The sequence below is a fragment of the Triplophysa rosa genome, linkage group LG9 (assembly GCF_024868665.1).
Source record: "Triplophysa rosa linkage group LG9, Trosa_1v2, whole genome shotgun sequence".
In the NCBI taxonomy this organism is placed as follows: domain Eukaryota; kingdom Metazoa; phylum Chordata; class Actinopteri; order Cypriniformes; family Nemacheilidae; genus Triplophysa; species Triplophysa rosa.
Window position 1 is genome coordinate 3,243,023 of NC_079898.1, and position 24,500 is coordinate 3,267,522.

A 24,500-nucleotide genomic window follows, 5' to 3' on the forward strand; every position below is an offset into this window, starting at 1 on the left:
TTCAAATGCACAAATTTTCCTTCATGAACTTTTTTCGGCCTTTTTAATTATTCGAAAAACATACGTTTTCAAACTCGTCCTAGAGCTTTTTACCGATTTGTAAGACATTTGGTATGTAGCATCTAGAGACGGTGCTGACAAAAATTTATCAAAGGATTTTCGATTGGTCAATCCGTTCTCATACAGCGCGTCAACGAATTCCAAGGAGAGCTTGCCAAAATGGATTTAATGCTGTATACTGTTGTGGAAAAATATCAGTCTTGTAGTTCAAAAAATCTCTCAGACAAAGAAGGTCCGGGTGTCAAGGAGTTAACTTTATTTGCTCGAGTCAAACAAAGTGAGATGTTCCAAGTCATCTGAAAACCAAGTGTTTTCAGTCTACAGTTATAGTGAAACTTCTGAAAGGTGGTCCTTTCTAAAACCAATCAGGTAGATTCCCGTTATCTCTTATTTTTATTAACCAATTGTTATTTTCTGTCACCAATATATCCCAGGCAACAAGGTGCGTATCTATTCGTGGTAGGCTGGCTATTACCTAATTTTTTTAATATATTTTTATATATCCTCGCCCACCACAATTATGTCATGGTCATCATGACCTGTTTCCCCTTCTTCACCTCCTTCTCTTGTCTATATCTGTGGTAAAACTGTGGCCTTACTCAATGTAGATTATAGTCATAGTAACGGAGCGGAACATGCCCAGATTTGGTCATACTGTAGGGTTGGGGCCGGAAAAAGTCCCCAGATTTCATAAACACTGCCAGACATCAAAAACACAGCTGTGCAGGGTGCTTTTCTGAATATCATAAAAATGTGTTTAAAACGAAGAGCAATACATGGTGAATAATGATCAAAAACATAAAGACATATCATGAAATTCCTCCATAATACCAGCTAACACATGATGTACCGGTTACGTAATTTATTGGTCCTTTTTGGTAATTTTATGACTTACCAGCTGGCAACGTAGCTGGCACGTCCCAGGCAAGTAATTTCATTACCATTAAATGACCAATTCATGACGTCGCCTGCACAAACTCATGACATTATAAGATAACCAAGGACGGTCCAGTTACGTTATATTCATACTATTTTGGTAATAACATGACCTACGGGTAACATAAGTGACACGTTGCGGGCACGTAATGTCATTACCAATAAAAGTTTGATTAACATTGACATGTAACATTTACATGGTGTTTACTATTTAAATATGCACGTTTAAACGTTTTTAGTCAGAACATTGTAAATCTGTTGATTAAATAAGCTAAAAGATATTTAATACACTACATGCAGGCAGCTCTCTGTTATGGGAAGTAAGTTATCAAGTTTAGAACAGCACGTGCACAGCTGAGCTGTTAACAGGAGGACCGACAGTTTCTCTGAAGTAAGACATGTTTTAATTTAACAATTGTTGTTTAATACTTGTGAAAAACTAATTTAATTTATTCAGATTTTTCTGAAATAAAAATTATATTCTGACAGAATGTTGTCAACGCTTTTTTGAAGGGCTTCTGTACTGACAGGAATCTGACAGGAAATTTCATTTTATCAGGTAAGACTCGTTACAGCTCAACAAATAAGCGGCTTTTACAAAAATAAATGAGAGTAAGTGCAAAGAAAACGTTGCTTTAGGTTTTATTTCATTATATTTTATTGTTTATAGCACCGGTGGTGGTTAAGAGTAACTTTAACCACGGCTACGGGACATAACACGGCACCTGACCTGAAGAGGACATATAACTCTGTATAAAAATACCAACAATCACATTAAGTAACATATCTTATATTTGAAGTGTTTTTTGTAATATTTATTCTTCTGTAATTATTTATCTGTAGTGAATCATGCTCGATGCTATGTTTTAAATAACTGTAACAGTTATAACTGTTATTATAAGTATCTGAACAAACACTTTGTTGTTCAAATATATTTTTAAACATGTTTTGTATACTGTTTTAAATGCAATTTGATATGTTGCTCTCAATATGTTGGTTGTATCTATATAAATAAAAAGTATTCCAACTCTGAGTCTGTGTCATTGTTATTTAAAAAGTCTCTAAAATAATTATGGGCAAATAAGGACAAGTTAAATTAGTTGTACTGCATGTCCGCCCAAAGAATATTAAATAAAATATTTAAATTACTAACTGGTTACCAGCACAAATTTTTTAATCCATTACGTTATCACAACGTGACCACTACTGGCAGATTAGGTCACGAGGTTACGTCACGACGTAAATTTGGTCATAAGATTACGTAGACATTATGTAACAGTCACGTATTTTGGCTAGCTGGGATCTTCGCCAAACTTTCATGTATCGACACAAAACTTGGTAGATGTCATCACAAGCCCGACCTGAGGTAACATGCTTGTGTTTCGGCGCAGATCCACCTAGTGGTCCGAAGATACGAAAAATAGCTTTTTTCGCTTTTAACTTCAAAATGATTTGTCCAAAAAAAAAACGTTGGCCTTGTTAAATGCGGGGTGTCATGCTGAGTCGAACAATATCCAGTTTTCCCATGTCGGCCATATTGAATAATGTAGCAAAATGTTGTCTTTTATGAACGCATTAGCGTATTGTTACGAAATTCGTTATGGGTCATCAGCACTATGCCCTGAGAGAGCTCGTGAAGTTTCGGACCAGCCCCATCTAGTGGTGAGGATATATATTTACAGGCCTAAAAATCTGTCTGCGATTGACGGATCTTTCTTGCCAAGTCCAACGATACCAAACATGCCAGGTTTGGCCTTACGGTTTGGCCTGTACTGTGATTTAACGCAAAAAAAAAACAATTGCAAATAACTTTGCAACGTTACTTCGATCGAGATGAAACCAGTGTAGGAAACACGGAACATTTAGTGGTTTACTTAATTTCATGAGCCAAATGTCAAAATTTCCATGCTAAGTGGCCGAAAATGCATAAAAAGTTTGGCTGGTGTTATTTTTATTTTCGTTTCTGGGTGTACATGCTTATAACTTCTACACGAAATGAGATATCTTCATATAATTTTACGTGTTGATTTATGGGCACGGTCTGAGAACAAACAAAAAAGGTGGTAGGGCTGTGCCACCTAGTGGCCTTTTAACTAAACAAAACATTAACTATGTTCCGACTGACTTCAAAATTGACACTGCAAAACGTTGTGTATTGACACATAGTGTGTACATATCATCATTGGCACATCTTGTTCACCCCATAGAAATTTGCTGACAGCGCCACCTAATGGTCAAAAGTTAAGCAATTTTCTCGTGTTCTAACTGCCTTTCCCTGTGTTTTTAAATTTGGTTTTGAAAATGTGATAGTCTGACATGTCAAAAATATTTCCTCGATCTGCCATTGTAGGTGTCCCCCATTTGGAATTTTTCTGTAAAATGCAGTATTTTAGAAACGCAATGGCGGATCGCTATGAAACTTGGTATGGTTCATCAAGGTCATGTTCTGAGAGGATGCCCAAATAGTGGTCAAGAGATAATAGTGGTCAAGGTATAATCTATTAATCTGCTTGTAACATACGAGGAAATCAACAATGCTATTCGATTCACATTAGTATATTTGTTGGCTCAAGCAGAGTTCATTGATATCAAAGTTGTCATATTCCACCATACTTCCTGTCTGTTATATTGAATTATATAAAAAACATACTTTTACGAACTCCTCCTACAAAAGCTGTCTGATTTGCACTGAATTTTGTATATAGTTTCTAGGGACACCCCTAAATAAAAATTAATAAAAGCTTTTTGATTGATCAAAGGGTTCTTAAATAGAGCCTTAAAGCGGCCATTCCCCGCGATCCCAATTTTCAACCTTTAGTTAGTGTGTAATCTTGCTGCTGGAGCATAAATAATACCTGCAAAATTATAAAGATCAAAGTTCAATGCCAAGCGAGATATTGTCTTTAACAGAATTTGTTTTTCAAGGACTACAGAGAACGGCTGGAATCGGACTACAGCCCTCTACTTCGCAGGTACATGATGTCACTATTTCGAGTGTTTTTAGTAACCTCCGCCCACAGGAATACGCCAAAAAAGGGAGGCCTTCCTTAGAGAACAGGAAGAGCCACTGGGGTAGTGTTTGGTTATCAGAGATTGTAAACATTTGACTGAGCTGCGCGCCTAAACTTTCACTTTCATCACAGTCCTACAGCTGGTAATAAGAATTCAGTGACACACATTCTAAGATAACCAACGGTCAAATAACAGCTTCCATGATATCGGCTGTGAAAGCGTGTGTGTGTGTGTGTGTGTGTGTGTGTGTGTGTGTGTGTGTGTGTGTGTGCATACCTCTAAAACACTTCTATGAAACGTCCTTTGAAGTCCTGCGTGTAAATGTCTCCTGGTCAATCTGCTTGTTTTATTATCCGGGGCTAATATAAAAAGGCAAGCCTAACGCTTCTGTTATTAGTGTTAATTAATATAACCGGTCTGACCCAATCGGTCTGGTGTCATTACCCTCGCCATAGTAGGGAAAAAATTGTGATCTCTAACAAAGATTGACGTTTGCACATGCACTAGCAGACCTCCATTACACTTCGATCGATCTGCATGTTTTTAACTGATGAAGTGAAGTTGTTGTTACAGTTTATTGCTAAAAGCCCAAGTTTATGAATACACGTGCACTGAGAGGGGGATCGACCAATCACAACAGCCTGAGAAGAGTATGCTCGCTGATATGGTATGGGTGGGAAATCTTCACACACACGCTCTAAGCGGGGAACCAATCACGACAGACCTGGTCAGCTTTACCAATCAGAGCGTTTCGGAAGGAGGGACTTTATTTATACACCGGAAGAAATCCAGGCGTTTTGTGACAAGAGGAACAGTGGTGAACAATAGACTTGAAATATAAAGCGTTTTTGAAACAAGAAACATGAACATCCATTGTTAAACACCCAAAAAACATCATCAAAGCCTCAAAAACAGCAAAAGAATGACCCCTTTAATGAAATCAAGGTGAGCACACCAAAGGGTGTGGCTGTATCTTCGCGAAACTTTTGTGTATTGACAAGAAAATAGGTAAGCATATGATGCTTTTGTGTATTGACAAGATGCATATGATGCTTACCAATTTTCTTGTCAATACACAAAAGTTTCACGAAGATACAGCCACACCCTTTGGCGTCACTGGAATGACTTGTTCTCCTTACAAAAGTTTGGTGACAGCTCCACCTTGTGGTCAAAAGTTATAAGCTATTATATTGTGTTCTTTGTGCTTTTACATATCTGCTGTGCCGAAACTAATCTTCAGAAATGTCCACATGTATTTCCCTTTGTGCCCTTGTAGGGCATGACCCCGTAATTGCTGCTTGCAGCTATATTACTGGTGAGCATGATAATGAGAGGTGGAGTACTATTGTCAAATATTACCAGTGAGCATGGTAATGAGAGGTAACGACTGCTCCTCTGCCGTGCCCCAGTATCCGGCCTCTCCCAGCAAGTTTCTCTCCAGCACCTGATTGTAGAGCTCTTCAATCCATGCCTGAGACAGAACCACCAGCACCCCGCTGCTCTGGATCTGATGCACAAACTCCTTCTGCACACACACAGAGAATACACACTGGCAAACCTTTAAATCAGTACTTAAGGAATTCAAAAGAAATCCAAATTTAGACATGATTTAAATGACTTTTGTATATCATGCATGTCCAAATATTAAAATTGTGCTTTAGAATGATTCTGCATCTTTGTTGATTTGGTTACAATTGTCTAGTCTCTATAGCACCTGTGTACATACTGCCGGAAAAAGATTTCCACAACTAACACTGACCCGGATGTACCCCCCAGCGTCCATGAAAAATGCTTATAGCTGACTGATAATGCATTGTAAATCTGATAAGAAAACCATTAAAAGGGTTTATTCCTTTTAAAACAAAAAGCTTTATGAATCTGGCACATGTCATACCAAAGAGAGCAGAGCAGGTGTGGTTTTCCTGTGGTAATGTTCACAGCAGCACAGTTTGAGGTTGAGTAACAGAGCGTAATACGCCAGCAGGTACAATCCATCTGCGTTCATAAGAGCCTGACAACTCAGGTTTTCACTGCCCTCAAATCCTGGACAATGAACCCCTCCTGTGCATCACAAAACAACTTTTTCAGCATTATCAGCTATCTAGATAAAAATAATGCAATAATGCAATTAACATTGTATTTTTTTGTATGATGGTCAAAGACGAAAAAGGGTTCAAGCATAAAAACAATAATTGGAATACTGCTTTAAATTGCGAGAGCCCATTTTTACAGTTTTCAGTTTAATTTAATAACTTTTTTTGTTGCAAAAAATAAATACCACTCTTTTTCCCCTGATTTACAGAAGATGCCCACTAAAATGTCATTCAGTGTAACAATCTTGTCAGGCACATTTACAACAAAAATACAATTTATGACATATTAAAAGACTAATTACTAATTAGCTGTAATTTTACATTTTTAAATGTGCCACTATCCAAGTTTTGCCCATTTGTCAATAAGAATTGTTTACCCATTTACAGCACAATAAAATGTACTATGCTCCCTTATTCTTTTATAAATGTTAATATGTACAAGTCAGAAGATGCTGCTCCCTTATCCTTTTATATATTTTAATAAGTGAGAAAAAGCAAGTTGTTTGAATTTGTACATAATTATTGTGTTACACTGAATGACAATGTAACATTATATCAACCAAATTTTGACATTTTATTCTCCAAAAATTTAGTTGAAACCATAAAGTAGACATTTTACTTAAATTTAATGGGCTTTCTATAGACATAAAATCACGTTTGTATATTTATTTTGATGGGGACATTTTAAAGTCTTTGAACCATGTATAATAGTAAACAAGGTCACAGTTAAAAAAGATGAAGTGACTGACTAAAGAAACAAGTGATCATGTTTACATGCACATAATATTACATCAATACAATTATTTATATACATTATATACTGTTTAATACAGTAGGTAGTACATAATTTGTACAATTTGTTGTAGTAAAATTCTATAACACAGTATATACTGGCATTGGCGAACCTACTTTAAATATTCAGTTTCTCTGTTTTGGCCAATGCTTATAACATGCACAATCCATGTTCTCTTTCAAACATTCGCTAGGTATCTCACTATAGGAACGCTCTGGTGCGACAGATCTTGGAAGCACCAATGACACCACGTCTGTCAGCTGACAAACCAACCACGACAGTGATGCCGGAGTCCCGCCTCCCTGATATATATACCACTGCGGGTGGTCCCTACTTCATTCTCGATCTCTTCCAATATTCCAAAGGTATTCCAACAAATACCTCAAGAAGTACACATTCAAAATGCTCTCGCTAAAAGCCCTGTGCCAATTTATTCCTCCCAGAGACTGGTGTACATCAGTCTATCTGAAAGACACATTTTCACATAAGCATCTACCCGGCACACAGAAAATTCCTCAGGTTTGCCTATCAGGCCACAGCCTACAAGTTTTTGACAGTTCCTATCGGGCTCTTATTAGCCCAGAGAGTGTTCAGCAAATGTGTCGAAGCAGCGCTCACTCCACTGAGAATAGCGGGTCTCAGAGTGTCAGCCTATTTGGACGATCTTCTCCTCTGCGCCACATCACGGCAACAGGCGGTGATAGATACAAAAGCGCTCATGTCCCATTTGGAAAGCTTAGGCTTCAAAGTGAACAAGACAAAGAGCTGCTTAGTGCCTACACAAGAAATTATCTACTTGGGTCTCAGACTGAACTCAGTCCTGTATCAAGCGTTTCTATCGGAGGAACGCATCAGGTCGATTCGCGGCTGCCTCTCCATTTTTTAGAAAGGGAGCAGAGTCCAACTCAGGCTGTGTTTACGTCCACTGGGACTGTTGCAAATGAGAGAGTTTCAGCACTGGATAGCGGCGTAGTGCTTGAGTCCAAAACGTCTCCTCAATCGCAAAGTAATTGTGACATCACTTTGCATGCACGCTCTCAGTCACTGGAGAGATCGCCCCTTTCTCGAGTCAGGGACACTGCTGGGGGCAGTTTCTCTGAGAAAAGTGGTAAGGACGGATGGGCTGCTCACAGGTTGGGGTGCAGTGTGCGAGAGCAGGATAGCGAAAGGGAAATGGCCTGTCTCGCTTGAGAAAGCGCACATAAACTTCCTGGAACTGTTAACAGTTTTTCAGGCAATGAAACATTTTGTGCACTTCCTAAGATCAGACAATACGATGGCGGCAGCATTCAAAAATTGTCAGGGGGCACAAGCTTGGTTATGCCTCACAGTATGGCTCAGAAACTGATAGTGTGGAGCGCAAAGTATTTTCATTCATTACGGGCAACGCATGTCCCGGGAATAATGAATATGGGGGCAGACCTCCTATCCAGAAGAAATCCTCTGTACTGAGAATGGACTCTCCACCCTGCAGACTCTCCACTGAGTCTGATCGTACCTACTCTAAGAAGGGAAAGAGAGTGCTGTCATTCAGTAATTCTGATTGCCCCGAACTGGCCAGGGAAAGTGTGGCTAACGGAGATAATACAACTCTTTTACGGCCAACGGCAAGGGGATATTTTTCACCCAGCCGTGGACAAAGAAGCTCTCTGGGCCTGGCCCATGTGCGGTTGAACTTGAGCATTACGGGTCTGCCCCCGAGGGTGATTAAAACAATTCAGAGTTTCAACGTGCGTGCACAGACATATCGATCCTTTTCTCTGCTTAGGCAGATCCTTTTCTACAATAAAGGTATATCTTGCCACTATTTCTGCGTGCCATGTGGGGATTGAGGGGATATTATAGGTCAACGCAAACTCGTATGCAAGTTTATGAGAGGTGTGCAGCGTCTGAACAAGGTTTCAAAGCCGCTGAGTCCACCGTGGGATATAGAGACTATTGATTTAAAGCTTCTTTTGCTAAAGGTGGCTTTATTATTGGCTCTTTCAACCGTGAAGCGGGTTAGTGAACTTGCGTTGTCAGTTCATGACACTTGTAACTCTCAAAACAAATCCTGTATTTGTGCCTAAAGTCAGCAAATCGGCTCTTGCGTGTAAGCAGGTGAATTTGCTGTCTTTTCATCCGCCGCCTTATTCCTCAGCGGAAGACGAGCGGCTTCTCTGCTTGTGCCCTGTCCGTGCGCTGCATCGCTAAATGGATAGAACGAAGACACTAAGAAAGTGTAATCCCATTATTTGTGTCATGGGCTGATTCTCATAAGGGCAAACCTATCTCACGTCGCTGCCTGTCCCACTGGGTAGTGGAAGCTATTATATTGTGTTATAATAGCATGGCACTTAGTCCTCCGGAGGGTCTGAGGGCTCATTCTACCAGAGGAATGACTACCTCATGGGCACTGTTTAAGGGCATGTCAGATCATATGTGTGGCAGCGAGTTGGGCTTTGACTTTTGTTCAGTTTTATAGGCTGGAGGTCACAGAACCATCACTGGCTCATTCCATCCTGAGCGTGTGGGAAAAGAAAAGAAAAGCACAAAGAGACCAATCAAAATGCTCAGTTCTGTGGAGTGTTTGATTTTTCATATCGTCGCTGTCGGGCGGAAACCTCCTATGTCCAAATTTGGTCAATTTCATATTTTTTCACAAATCGATGCTATTGGTCAGTCCCCATGTGGGTCTGTTATTTTTACAAATTATTAACCAATCTAAAGTGTTGAAAATAGCTTGAGAGCAAATCTCTTAACTCCATTGGACACTTCAACTGTCTGAGAAGTCTCGTAACTCCACCTCTTCTTCACTCCGCGGGAGCTCCTCGCATTACGTCTCCTGATTGAAAGTTTTTTAGACAATAACGAGTGAAAGTAGTTAGGTTAGATACGTTTGAGTAGGTCTGTTTTGTTAAAAATCGATAGCTGTAATGCTTCGGTGCAGAAGGAAGTCCTTGAGCCACGAAGGTACGTTTGCGAGCAGATTCGGCTAATTTCCGCCTATTAGACAGCCTAGTCAGCTCATCGTTTTTTGTATTACATCACTTATAGTTTTTAAACCTTTAAAATAGAGTTTAGGAAGATGTATGTAACCAGTCGTTAGCTTTGATTAACAATTGAAACCTTTTCTCTTGTCAAGAGGCTCAACGCGACCGCCGACTTTATTTGCGTGCAGATTAATTTCCGCCTATATTAGACAGCCTGTTTAACGTTTTATTTTGGTATTGCATCACTCATAGCTCTAACGTTTAAAATAGAGTTTAGGAAGATGTATGTAACCACAATCATTAGCTTTCATTAGCTCTTAAACCCTCGTCTCTTGTCAAAAGGCTCAACGCGACCACAGACTTTGATGAACACTGCTGGCAGCAGTGACGTCTGTGTCCGTACCATTCTTATCAATGACAGCGTAATCTCGTATCTCCCTGCTCCTAAATTATAAACCTTGTATCTCCGATTAAACATGGTTTTGGGGAAATGTTGTGTTAATGTTGGTACACAACAGTATATGATAGCAATATAAGGTATAATACCAACTTTAACGATACAATGTTTAAAAACTCAAAAAATATGCAGTTTTTTTAACTTCCTGAAAAATAATGGTTTTGTAGATACGAGGATTCCGCCCGACAGCGACGATATGTATTCCCGTTCTATTCCAGGAGTGGCTGCGGGTTTTGTGCTTATGTTACACATCACTGAGTTGGCTGAGAATGTGAGTGTGAAAGGAGAAAAATGTACGTGTGCGAGAGGAAAAATGTGTGTGTGCGAAAGGAGAATGTGAGTGTGTGTGAAAGGAGAATGTATGTGTGAGAGGAAAAATGTACGTGTGTGAGGGGAAAAATGTATGTGTGCGAAAGGAGAATGTGAGTGTGAAAGAGGAGAATGTGAGTGTGTGAGAGGAAAAATGTACGTGTGTGAGAGGAAAAATGTACGTGTGTGAGAGGAAAAATGTACGTGTGCGAGAGGAAAAATGTACGTGTGCGAGAGGAAAAATGTACGTGTGCGAGAGGAAAAATGTACGTGTGCGAGAGGAAAAATGTATGTGTGCGAAAGGAAAAATGTATGTGTGCGAAAGGAGAATGTGAGTGTGCGAAAGGAGAATGTGAGTGTGTGAGAGGAAAAATGTACGTGTGTGAGAGGAAAAATGTACGTGTGCGAGAGGAAAAATGTATGTGTGCGAAAGGAAAAATGTATGTGTGCGAAAGGAGAATTTGAGTGTGCGAAAGGAGAATGTGAGTGTGCGAAAGGAGAATGTGAGTGTGTGAGAGGAAAAATGTGAGTGTGTGAAAGGAGAATGTAAGTGTGTGAGAGGAGAATGTGAGTGTGTGAGAGTGCTATAATGAATTTCGGCTTGTACCGAATTGTACAAATTCTCCTTTCGCACACATACATTTTTCCTTTCGCACACATCATTTTTTCCATAATCTTGTGTGGTTTTATCCATTCAAGCACGAAAGAGAACTTAACACGGATGCGCTGTCTGACAGAGATTCACCGACGCAGCCTTCAGCCCATGACTGTTTACACCAGACTGGACCTCTCGTTGCGTTTTGCCGCGTCCCACAGTTTAGAAGCTGTCTATCTTCATTGAACGCCTCAAAGCAACTGTTTCAAATCGCGCTTAAGTGGTTTAAAAGCCTGTACATGAATAAGAGCGTGATTACATAATGTAACGCTAGACAAAGGATGTCAAAACAAACGGATGATGCGTTAATTGCGATAAATATTTTCTCACGCGTTAATTTGAAAAAATTAATCGCATGCGTTAACGCGTTAACGTTGACAGCCCTAGTGATTACACATAATATATTTTGAACTTGACATAAATATGATATATATTATCAATGTTGATGTGACTTTCATCTGTAAAAGTATTTTAACAAAAATCTGTTAATCTTGTTAATCTTGTAATATCCTTTAAAATATTATATTATATATAATGTGCTTGAATGGATAAAACCACACAAGATTATGTCAGAAAGCCCGTTTTGTCTAGCATTTTCTTAAGCACAGACTTCAAAGTGTAAAATAAAATCTTAAATGAATGCAAAGAGTTGTGAAAATGGGAGTGCGGTGACGGTCAGATCTGCGTACTGAGACAGCTCTTAAAGGGGCCGCGTTCTTAAACGTGCTGCTCTGACTCCTGTCACTAATGTTAATCAAAGAACAAAATCAAAAGAAATCAATGTGATTTTGTAGCTTTAATGAGAATTCTTCTGCATTTAATTTATAACTTTAGCATTAAAGACTGTAAAGTGTCCTTCAATTTCTGTATATTTCCTACATGAGCTCTCAATTATACTGTTGAATGGCTATAATTCATGTTAAAATAATCAATTTAATAGAGACATCAGTTACAATACTAATATCAAAGATGTTAGCTTTCATAAAATGATGCTGTTAAAGAAATATGTTGTTTCTACATCAATTTGAAGATTAAATGTGAAATTATTCAAATGTAAAAGTAATTTTAAAATATAAGTTATTGGATTAATCGTGATTAATCACAGAAAAAGTGTGACTTAATGTATTTTTAGGATATGACCACAATATATATATATGTTTGAAATCAATATTCAACAGTTTCGGTGTACTAGTTCTAAATAATAAGTACTGTCAATTATAATCTTCCTATCCAAATCATTCAAAAAGCAAAAGCTTATCGATTTTTTTTCTAAAGAATTAAATGTACAGTACACTTTGTCGTGATTGGTCTAAATTCGAGCATCTAATGCACTAGATGTGAAGTCATAATCTAATCATGAATCTGTATGATTATCAACAGTTTAAGAACCTGACTCACGGTTGCCTAATATAACTGGTACTGTATATAAGTATATATTATTTATATATATATATATATACACTCACCTAAAGGATTATTAGGAACACCTGTTCAATTTCTCATTAATGCAATTATCTAATCAACCAATCACATGGCAGTTGCTTCAATGCATTTAGGGGTGTGGTCCTGGTCAAGACAATCTCCTGAACTCCAAACTGAATGTCAGAATGGGAAAGAAAGGTGATTTAAGCAATTTTGAGCGTGGCATGGTTGTTGGTGCCAGACGGGCCGGTCTGAGTATTTCACAATCTGCTCAGTTACTGGGATTTTCACGCACAACCATTTCTAGGGTTTACAAAGAATGGTGTGAAAAGGGAAAAACATCCAGTATGCGGCAGTCCTGTGGGCGAAAATGCATTGTTGATGCTAGAGGTCAGAGGAGAATGGGCCGACTGATTCAAGCTGATAGAAGAGCAACTTTGACTGAAATAACCACTCGTTACAACCGAGGTATGCAGCAAAGCATTTGTGAAGCCACAACACGCACAACCTTGAGGCAGATGGGCTACAACAGCAGAAGACCCCACCGGGTACCACTCATCTCCACTACAAATAGGAAAAAGAGGCTACAATTTGCACGAGCTCACCAAAATTGGACAGTTGAAGACTGGAAAAATGTTGCCTGGTCTGATGAGTCTCGATTTCTGTTGAGACATTCAAATGGTAGAGTCAGAATTTGGCGTAAACAGAATGAGAACATGGATCCATCATGCCTTGTTACCACTGTGCAGGCTGGTGGTGGTGGTGTAATGGTGTGGGGGATGTTTTCTTGGCACACTTTAGGCCCCTTAGTGCCAATTGGGCATCGTTTAAATGCCACGGCCTACCTGAGCATTGTTTCTGACCATGTCCATCCCTTTATGACCACCATGTACCCATCCTCTAATGGCTACTTCCAGCAGGATAATGCACCATGTCACAAAGCTCGAATCATTTCAAATTGGTTTCTTGAACATGACAATGAGTTCACTGTACTAGAATGGCCCCCACAGTCACCAGATCTCAACCCGATAGAACATCTTTGGGATGTGGTGGAACGGGAGCTTCGTGCCCTGGATGTGCATCCCACAAATCTCCATCAACTGCAAGATGCTATCCTATCAATATGGGCCAACATTTCTAAAGAATGCTTTCAGCACCTTGTTGAATCAATGCCACGTAGAATTAAGGCAGTTCTGAAGGCGAAAGGGGGTCAAACACCGTATTAGTATGGTGTTCCTAATAATCCTTTAGGTGAGTGTATAGTGCCTGTGTTTCTTGTGTGAGTTGTGTGGTATTGTTCATATTGTGATGTGTTCGTTGTGCCTTTGTGTTCCTTGGATTTTACGTTTATATTAAATACACTGTTTGCATTTAGATCTGACCTGACTGCTCATCATTACAGTTTCTTTGCATTCATTGGTCTCGCAAGTGTAAAAGTGAAAATATGAAGCAGTCTATATCCAACTATTTTAAAAGACAGAGTGACAAATTAACAGCACAATTCATCAACTGAGGTCATTATGCAAGGTCATTATGATTACCATAAAAAAGGGTGCGACAAATTGTAAGTTGGTGCGACCAACTGAATAAGGTGGGTCACGCAAGTCACTTGGCTGTTGTGGTGCATTACAGTTAAAACACTGAACATGGGCAGTTTAAACCCCTGCTTCATCCGTGCTGTAAATGTGCTGGTGTCACATCCGTGAAAGCACAATAAATGTCATTGTTACTTTTCTTAATAAATTTTTTGTCTAATGCACTGCAGTAGCCAAGTGACTTGTGTCACGACTTGCGAAGCCTACAAACAGCATTATTTGATATAACTCATTACTCCATGACTCCTTTTTTTGAAAACCAAAGCACACCCACACATCAGCTCTGAGAGCTCCAAGCGTTCTTATATTTTTCGCCATGCTCACTTCCACTTACTTTTGGCCATATGTATATGACATGATTTAAAAAAATATATTATACTATAATTACTTAAGGAAGCATGAAATATACACCCAACTAGACACAAATGACCCATACTTTAATTGAAGCACCTTCCAGAGTGTTCTAGTTATCAGTAAGTGTATGTACGACATAACAAGGAAGACGGTGAAGCAAAAAGACAAGCCAGACAAAACATTATAGTAAATCATAAGAAAATAAGCTAGGATGACAATCTAAACTATAAAAATAATCAAATAGATTCTTGGTGGGACAAACAGAACAACCAATACATGGGATATAGGTGGGATAAAAACACAAGTTTCATAAACCCAGGGGGCATAACAAAATAACAGTTGGGTTATTAGTATATAGAATACGAACAGTCCTCCATATCTCACCCTGGCTGGGCTCATTATATCATTTACACGTATGAAGGTACGCGGGTCCTTAGACTAGCGAAGAGATTCCTGGTATTTATAGGAACAGTTTACGTATGCGAGACACCGGGGAGCTCCCATGTATATGACCGACTTGGACTAAACACGGACCATAACTAAACATACTGAGAACGCCACAGTACTGAGCACATATTAACACACAGCCGGTCTAGAACAAGGCTATTAGACGCCACGTAGTATACAGCACCATAGATACATACACAACCAGCGCATGGTACATGAAGCACATTTATGACGTCCGTAACAAGTATATATATTACACCGGACACACCAGACGGCGGCCGGCAGTGGCTGAGCCGCAGAGTAAGCCGCGTATACATATACTATCACCACGGATATACACACACCTGAGCACAGTTCTGCTGGATCACCGGACTGACTACCTAGACTGATCACCGGACTGTATAGTAATTGTATCCGTGATTGAACTCAACCACGACGAACTTGAGACTACACGGCACTGCATCTAGGACTTGAGATCAACAGATCACTGAACTAAAATACTGCGACACACAAGCAAACTGACTAACATAAACTCGAACACAGTAATAGTAAACTAAAGAATATGACACGAACACAGGACCCTGGAGCACAGGACTGACAGTCGAGTCAATGCACCGACGACCCGGCTGCGAATCGCCGGTGAGTAATATTATACGACCCGACTGGACTATCACGACACACTAGGACCATAACAATACTATACTGTAGCGACAACACACGATATACCATATGTAGGTAGATCGTCACCATCGCACACCGGACCTAGTATACGAACCCCTGTACTATTGACATCACTGATACCACACTAAACTGGACAGCCATCACATGCAACCGTAACTGACTTATCCCCCCCTTATACTCACAACTCATCTATCTTCTAGGACCCCCACAGTAGACCATGTGAGTATATACCGTTATTGATTTGATAAACAGACACACCATAATACATATAGTAGAAGTGGGAGCGACACCTACTCCGTGCTAGAGGAGTCGGACGGGGAGTCCCACGACTCCCTCCGTCGGCGCCGTCCACGGAGACTGGTGGGCGAAGGAGGGGCTGAGTTCCCCAATGTGGCGATGGCCAGGACGTGACCCTCTGGCACAGTAGCTAGCGGGCGGGAAGCCCGGGCTGGTGCAATGGACTCAGGGTTGTCCCGGTCAGCCAAAATCCAGACCAGGTTGTCAAAGCTGGGGGAACCCAGCATCCTCATCTCGCTAGGGGAGAGGGGTTCGGTGAGGCCACGATTAAAAATGAAGCCAAGCACCTCCTCACTGAACACCCAATCTGCTGACGCGTCCAGGAACTCATCCACGTAGTCCATGGTGGCCCGGTTCCCCTGGCGTATCCCGAAAAGGCGGTGGGTTAGGCAGGATCGCTGTGAGTCGGCCATGCTGCCTGCTGCAGTGTTGTAATGTAACGAAGTACAAATACTTTGTTACTGTACTTAAGTAGAATTCTCACATATCTGTACTTTACTTCGTTATTTATATTTCTGACAACTTTCACTTTTACTCCACTACATTTCCTAAATAAAATGTGTACTTTTACTCCGATACATTTCTCCTAACCATCTTCGTTACTCGTTACTACAAATTAAAGAATTTTCAGAAGAAATTTGAGTTGGTGACGTAATGCCTGTTTGTTGTCATGTCAACCGCCAAGCACGAAGAAGAAGTCCTGCTTGTCCGGGCATGTCACATTATTGATGCCATCATGGAAGCACCTGCTGCAGGCTNATATATATATATATATACACACATATACATATATATATATACACACATATACATATATATATATACACACATATACATATATATATATACACACATATACATATATACACACATATACATATATATATACTGTATATACACACATATACATATATATATATATATATATACACACACATATACATATATATATATATACATATATACATATATATATATGTATCAGGCAGGAGGGACTCCCACATCACTGGTGCTTCCAGGATCTGTCGTGCCAGAGGCATTCCCATAATGAGATACCTCACTCATGTTATCAGAGAACCAGGGTTGTGTGAGTAACCTAACGTTTTATCTGTAGTCCTCCTCTCAAATTTCCAACATCAGACATCTTATGTAGAACATGGGTGCAATTTTACCTGCTTGCAGCCCTGAACAGAAGGTGGATGAGAAGTTTTGCAGAGACACATCTACATCCGTGGTGCTATGCAGACCCAGTAAGCGTGGCATCAGTGAAGCTAGAGACTGGACAAAGAGTCGGGCACTCTGCTGATCGGCCTCCTGGTTCTTCAGCAGTTTCAGGGACAAAGCGGCTGTCCGCAAAGTACGGTGCCCTGGACAATCTCGTGGTGTCTGCTCCTCATCTGCAAGAGAGCAGTTGTCCGACCCCATATCAGACACGTCCGAGCGACCAGAGTCCTTCTCTGCAGCCATGGAGTACTGGTCACATGAGTCGAACTCTGTTCGGGACAGCTCCTGCTCGTCCGCACTGAAGTTGCTCTCACTGTAGCGTGAGCCATGGGAGCGTGTCCTAGACTCCACAGACAGGAAGTTGGTGATGTCAGGGAAGGCCAGGCCATGGCTGCGCTGTACTACATCAGGAGGAGCCGTACTGGATGGGGCTTCTGGGGCACTGCTGTCTTTAACGCATTCAGGCAGGTTGGGGGCCGATCCTGCTATGAACCCACAGGAAGAGGGCGATGGAAGGCGCGGTTTCTCCTTGCAATCCTCCGGAGTGGTTTGACCCATGTCCCCCTCCAAGGTGGTCTGGCCTGTGTCGGTAGTAACGCTGATGCTGATGTCAGGGCTGCGTTCCGCAATGCCGGTTTCCCAAGTGGCGTTCTCAGAAGAGAGTATGCGTCGCTGCCAGCGGAAGTCCGCATCATTTAGTTCTACAGACTCTCGCATAGACTCCACCCCCTCCTTTAGCTCATCCATTCGGCACAGCAGCACACGAGCTTGGTCCTGCAGCAGGCCACGCCCCTGACTGAGCTCATCTAAAGTACCCAATAGGACACAAGCGCAGGACACAGAAGTGTAGCAGGCCTCAATCCCACCCTTCATACACGCTTCTGTTATACCATCCATCACCCTAACACAACAGAAAAGACAGTCAAATTTCTTTTCATAAAGTACTTAGAAAAGTTAACAAAAATGTCACTGCATTAGATAACAAATATGCAAGCAAGTGGCTTTTAGTTAAAAGAGGATCATTTAATGAGAAATCACATTTTTGTTCAACTTTTGTTATAATTGAGCTTTCTAGAGTAAAAAACACTTTGTAACTTCTGGAACACCAAAAAGCATTTATTCACAATTCAAGTTGCATTTGTGGACAGTCATGACATATTCACACATCAATTACAAGTGACCATAAAGTCAATGTCAATCAATTACAATGCTGCAGTAAAAAATAATGCAGGATACAGTATATGCTATTAAAAGAAATAATGACAAAGAAAAAAATGAAGACTGTGCTATTCCTGGCTGTATATGGCACAAGCTGCTCTTCATATACTTCTAAAGGATCTCAACAAGTCTCAGATTCCTGACATTTAAATTTAAAAATCTAAATAGGATATCAAATCAAAATTATATAATCAAAATGAGTCTGTTTCACTTAATAGGACTAGGCTTACTCCCACGGTTTCAGCACAGTTTAATTGCCCAATAGGACATTTCCCACGCCTAATGCATGACAATACAGTCAAGAATATGAATCGAGGAAAGGAGGTCAGCGGTTTCACTGGGTTCGTCGGATAGGCATCCTCTGTGTCTGGGAGATCTATGGTTACAAAAACACATAGCATATTCATACTTACCTTTCATTTACATTTACATTTAGTCATTTAGCAGACACTTTCAAACTTACAGAGAGTTCAGGAAGCAATAAGCGATATGTCATACAGGAGCAATAATACAATAGGTGCTAATACAAAGAACCTAGTTTCAACAAAAGCCAGACCAATAACTGTTGAAAAAAAGAGAGAGTTTTTTTTTCATTTGACTCAAGTATTCACAGAAGAGATGGGTTTTAATTAGTTTTTTAAATGTTGTGAGAGATGTGATTGACCGGACTGAGTTAGGAAAAATGTTCCACCAGGAAGGAGTTGTGAAGGAGAATGAGCGGGTATGCGATTTACTGCTCTTTTGAGAAGGCAATACAAATGCTTGTTTGCTGAACGCAGGGTCCTTGATGGGGTGTAGGAGTGTGTGAAAGTATGCCGCTGCAGAGCCAGTGATAGTCCTGCAGGCAAGCATTAGTGACTTGAATCTGATACAGGCTTCAACCGGTAGCCAGTGGAGAGAGATGAAAAGGGTGTCACATGAGCCCTTTTGAGCTGGTGGAAGACGAGGCGTGCTGCTGCATTCTGAACCAGCTGGAGTGGTTTGATAGCCTTTGCAGGAAGACCAGCAAGGAGAGCATTGCAGTAGTCCAACCTTGAGATTACCAGGGCCTGGACAAGGAGTTGCGCATGCTCAGTGAGATAGGGTCCAACCTTTCTAATGTTGAATAAGGTATATCGGTATGACTACGTTGTCTTTTCAATGTGATCATTGAAGGACAGTTATTCATCAAATATGACTCAGAGGTTCCTGGCTGGTTTGGAAGGAGTGATTGTGGTATTGCCAAGATGGATGGTGAGATCGTGTTGCACCATGGGGTGTGCCAGAAATACGAGTAGTTCGGTCTTTTCAGGGTTCAGCTGGAGGTGATGATCTTTCATCCAAACTGAGATGTCTTCTAGACAGGCTGTAATGTGAGCTGCTACAGCTGCTACCTTTCCTTGCTATTATCAGAGAGTCATCTCATGAGTTGTGTTCCGATCCCACTTTCATCACATCCATTATCCTGGGTGAAAGATGCCTTTTGGTGAGGTGCTGCTGATAATGCCCTTTTGTATGGTTCCCAACAATGCGACACATCATCAGTTGTGCAACTCAGCCTCATTGGGTGTTTCGGCCCTTTATCACAAGACACCGTCAGCCAAGGGAGGCCCACCGCAGGTTGATCAGACATGGGTCTGTGTCATATTGTTACATGGTCATCTGCCAGTCCATGCTGTGTCCATCCGCCTCAACCACAGCCAGTGGCTTTTTCTTTCCGCAACACTGGCCAGTTCTTGTCTATCCTCCACTGGACCAGTCCTCTGAACTCCACTTCCTGTGTCAATTGGCTCATCCAGATTCTTGGCTGCAGTTTCAACAACACTTGCTTTGCTGGTAGCTCAGTGGCATCATACCTCAATGCAACCATACACGCCAACCTGTTGGCTAAGGCTGTTCTAGCCCCACTGGCACCGTTAATTCATACTCAGTGCCCCGGTTTCATATGGCATAACAATACAACACATTTCCAACATCAACGCAAACATATGCACCTGCTAAGGCTGTTCTTGCCCCACTGGCACCATTAAAGCATGCTCAGTGCCCCCGGTTCCATATGGAGTACCTATAGATTTAGATTCAATTTATTGTCATTGCACATGTACAAGGCAACGAAATTGTGCATTTAACCCATCCAGAGAGTAGTGAACTCTCGCAAGTGGTGAACACACGTACCCCTGGAGCAGTGGGCAGCTATCACTGCAGCGCCCGGGGAGCAAGTAGGGGTAAGGTGCCTTGCTCAAGGGCACCTCAGTTGTTACCTGCCGGCCCTGGGAATCGAACCGGCAACCTTCTGGTCATGAGTCCGACTCTCTAACCATTAGGCCACAACTGCCCCCTATACAACACCATTTTATTGCTGGCTGCGTCTCTAAGCAACAGTGGCAAGTTCTTTGACTACCGTCCGTGGGGCCTGTCCTCTGATCTCACCTTCCTTAAGCAGCCTTGTGGTGGAATTGGAAACAAAGCCCCTGCAGCCCACTTCAACCGGGAACACTTTCACTGTCCATCCCCAATCTTTAGCCTCCACTGCCAAGTTGGCATTGTAGTGTATTTTGAGGAAACTATGAGTTTAAACACAGTAACCTACAAATAATTAATGGTGATTAACCATTAATAATTTTATACACTTTACCTGATGCAGCAGAGCTAATAACAGCGACAAACTAAATACACTCGTCCACCGAGTGATCAGCAGATCGTATATCAACTCTAAGAAATATTACTCCCCTGGCCTGGAAAAACAATATTCTTACTGTAGTACAGTACCACTTCAGAATTCTTAACGAAATCAAGGCAGTTTAAGTGACGTTGATATGTGATAAACACAGAAACAATTTGAGCGTGGATACACATGCGGTTTATTTATCTACACTACGGGGGAACTAAAATCAACTAGCTAACACAAACCAAACATTAACAAACAAACATAAAAACGTAAAACAGTAGAGAATGAAAGAAATAGATAAAGCAAAGAAAATGGCAGTATTAAATCAGCTATTCACATCTGCACGGACCATCAAGGACAAATCTGCTTATTTAAAAGGGGCAAAGCTTATACGCAACTGGTTAGCAATAGTTCAGATACTTGCATTGGCTTCTTTGTTTCTCGGGACACGTGCTGGCGCGTGTATCAAAGGGTCCTGATGTGTTCGGAGCAGGCCGTGAGTCCGTTGATTTAAAATGAGTATGGTATAAAATACATTACTGTGCCATACACCATATTCTAAGACCTGAAAAGGGAAACACGTAGACAACGAAACACGAAGGGGCCACAACCACATTGACCTGTAGTTTGGACAAGAATGCAAATACACACAGAATACCACCAAGCACATACTGTATGCCTTTGAGGTTATAGGTGAAGGAGAATAACATAGAGACAAGCATACAATGTGGAGATTCATGTGTATACACTTTAAACCAGTCATGTGTATACACTTTAAACCAGTCTTTTGTGGCTAAGGAAAGAGAAAGAGACATTCTTTTGGAAGAATTTGAGGCTCTCAGTCCCTGTGGGCCACATGGCTTTTCTCACTTTGGTGAACAGTCCTGTCCTCCCCCAAGAACCTCCTTTAAAGTCTAGGGGAGAGTATCCGAATCTGTCCTGGTCAGTGATGACAGTGTTGAGAATAGGACATTTGGCCAGACTTGTTGGTGCCTGGTCGTAGTCCTGCTGAGAGGTTACTGTGTTTTACGATCACAGATGGTAAACTTTGATCCGACCATACCCTACAGCATACCGGAAATTCTTTCTTTCAAATGCTTCGTTAATGGCCTCTTCCCAAGGTACAGTCAACTCAACTATGATGACTGTCCTACTGGAGCTGGACCACAGAACCATGTCCGGCCGCAGATTGGTCGCTGCAATTTCCAAGGGGAAAGTAAGTCTGTGATTTAAATCAACTTGCATTTCCCAATTCCTGGCTTTACTCAGCAAATGTGAATCTGGGGATAAGGGCTTGGCCCGCTTTTTCTGCCCCTCCCGAATAAAGGGTTTTTAGCGAGTTAGCCTGGGCGGATGGGGGATGGCATTTTGGGGGATGGCATTTGCTGCCACTCTCTTTGTCTCCACTGCTGCAGCCAAGCACTTTCATACTTGATTGTGGCGCCATGTGTATCTCCCCTGTGTCAAGCTCTTCTTACAAACCACAAGAATATGTTTAAGGTTTGCTGGAGCTGCACATAGGTGGCAGGCTGGATCCTGTCAACACCAAACATGCAGATTTGTTGGTGAGGGCAGAACATCATATGTAGCTCTTCTGCTGCAGTTCGCGTATTTCCGTTCTACCGACGACAGCATCTCCACCACACTCCATCTGACCCTCACTCATCTGGACAATAAAAGCACTTACGTCCGAATGCTGTTCATAGATTTTAGTTCAGGATTCAACACCATCACCCCTCAGCACCTGATTGGGAAGCTGAACCTGTTGGTCCTGAACACCTCCCTCTGTAACTGGATCCTGGACTTCCTGATCGAGAGACCTCCGTCAGACCTCAAACAACACCTCCAGCACCACCACACTGAGCATTGGAGCCCCACAGGGCTGCATGCACAGTCCTCGGCTGTTCACACTGCTAACTCATGACTGTGTAGCAACGCACGGCTCGAACCACATCATCAACTTCACGGTGACATGACCGTGGTGGGTCTCATCAGTAGAAACGACGAGTCGGCATACAGAGAGGATGTGCAGAGGCTAACGGACTGGTGTAGTGTCAACAACCTTTCTCTGAACGTTGACAAAACTAAAGAGATGGTTGTTGACTTCAGGAAGACAAAGAGTGATTCACTACTTGTTTGCACTCTGATGTTGAACACTGTGTACTGTGATTTATATTGTATCATATTTTTCTTTTGCACTAAATGGCTCTCCTATTTTTCCAAGTGGTTTATATTCTTAGGACAACATCTTGTGGACAACATTTAAATCAACCAATCAGATTTCAGAAATAAGTTTACAGTTTATTTTAAGTTTAATCTTCCAACCAGAATTATGTGCTTCTAGACCATTGTTTTTCACTTATCACTTCCCTTTGATTTTAGCGGTAAGTTATGGTTAGGGTTGGGGTTTGGTGTGGGTTTAGGTTTTATTTATAAAAATGTTGTCCTTAAAAAAGGGTTAGGGGTTAGGGTTATATGCTGTCCCGAGGACATCAACCACTTGGCAAAATCAGGTCAAGCGCACCAAATGTTGTACTTGCACAGATTTGTACATGTGCACTTTATGTAGTCTGTGTGTTTATGTCTTAAGTATGTATAGCACCTTGGTTCTGGGGGAACGTTGTTTCGTTTCACTGTGTACTGCACTGTATAATGTTAAAATGACAATAAAAGCCACCTGAACTTGAACTTGATAAAACGTAGCCTGTTTGTTTCCATACTCCACAACTCACTCAAAGTGATTTTGCACGTTCAATGCATTCCCACCTCATCCAGCAGCTCTGGCGCATCTACTTGCTTCCTCTTGATGACGAACCTCCTCCACCACAAGGTGACGCTGTTTCTTTGGTGTCGCTTTTCGCCATGTGGGTGGTTGATCCCAAACCAAGTCCCCCTCTGCCATATTGAACTTGTCCGACAATGTCCCTATGTCTGAGGGCTGCCTTCGCATCTGCTACCACTGTTGCTGGGTTCCATTTCCTCCCAGTCGCTACTGTTGGAGCAGCATCTCTTACACAGGGATCACGGGATTCTTTGAGCATCATCTCCAGCCTTGTTTTGGTGCATTTATATTCCTCAACAAGGCTTAAAATGGGAAGAGAGATAGCTACATTCCCGTACAGCAATATGTTGCTAAGGCATCTTGGTAGCCCAAGCAATTTCCTCACTTGTGTACTCACCAATCTCTCCAGGTTCTTGGCGTGAGACACCATGAGCTCATACATTGAAATTTGCCATATCAGGTGTGGCAACAAGCCAAATTGGAAGCACCAGAGTTTCAGTTTCCCAGGAAGAGTTGTATTATTGATTTTCTTGAGTCCACTGACTG

The 24,500-nt window shown here is 41.4% G+C and overlaps 1 protein-coding gene across 8 annotated transcripts in view; it reads right to left on the minus strand.

Moving 5' to 3' along the window:
- The window catches only part of arfgef3 (ARFGEF family member 3), a 255,967-nt gene that overhangs the window by 193,326 nt on the left and 38,141 nt on the right, over positions 1–24,500 (minus strand). For all 8 annotated transcript variants that reach the window (XM_057342528.1, XM_057342527.1, XM_057342530.1 and 5 more), the window contains 3 exons: positions 17,256–18,208; positions 5,903–6,069; positions 5,368–5,533 (listed from right to left, as the gene is read on the minus strand). In XM_057342528.1, the coding sequence (XP_057198511.1) occupies positions 5,368–5,533; positions 5,903–6,069; positions 17,256–18,208 (1,286 nt within the window). The remainder of the gene's footprint in view (positions 1–5,367; positions 5,534–5,902; positions 6,070–17,255; positions 18,209–24,500) is intronic.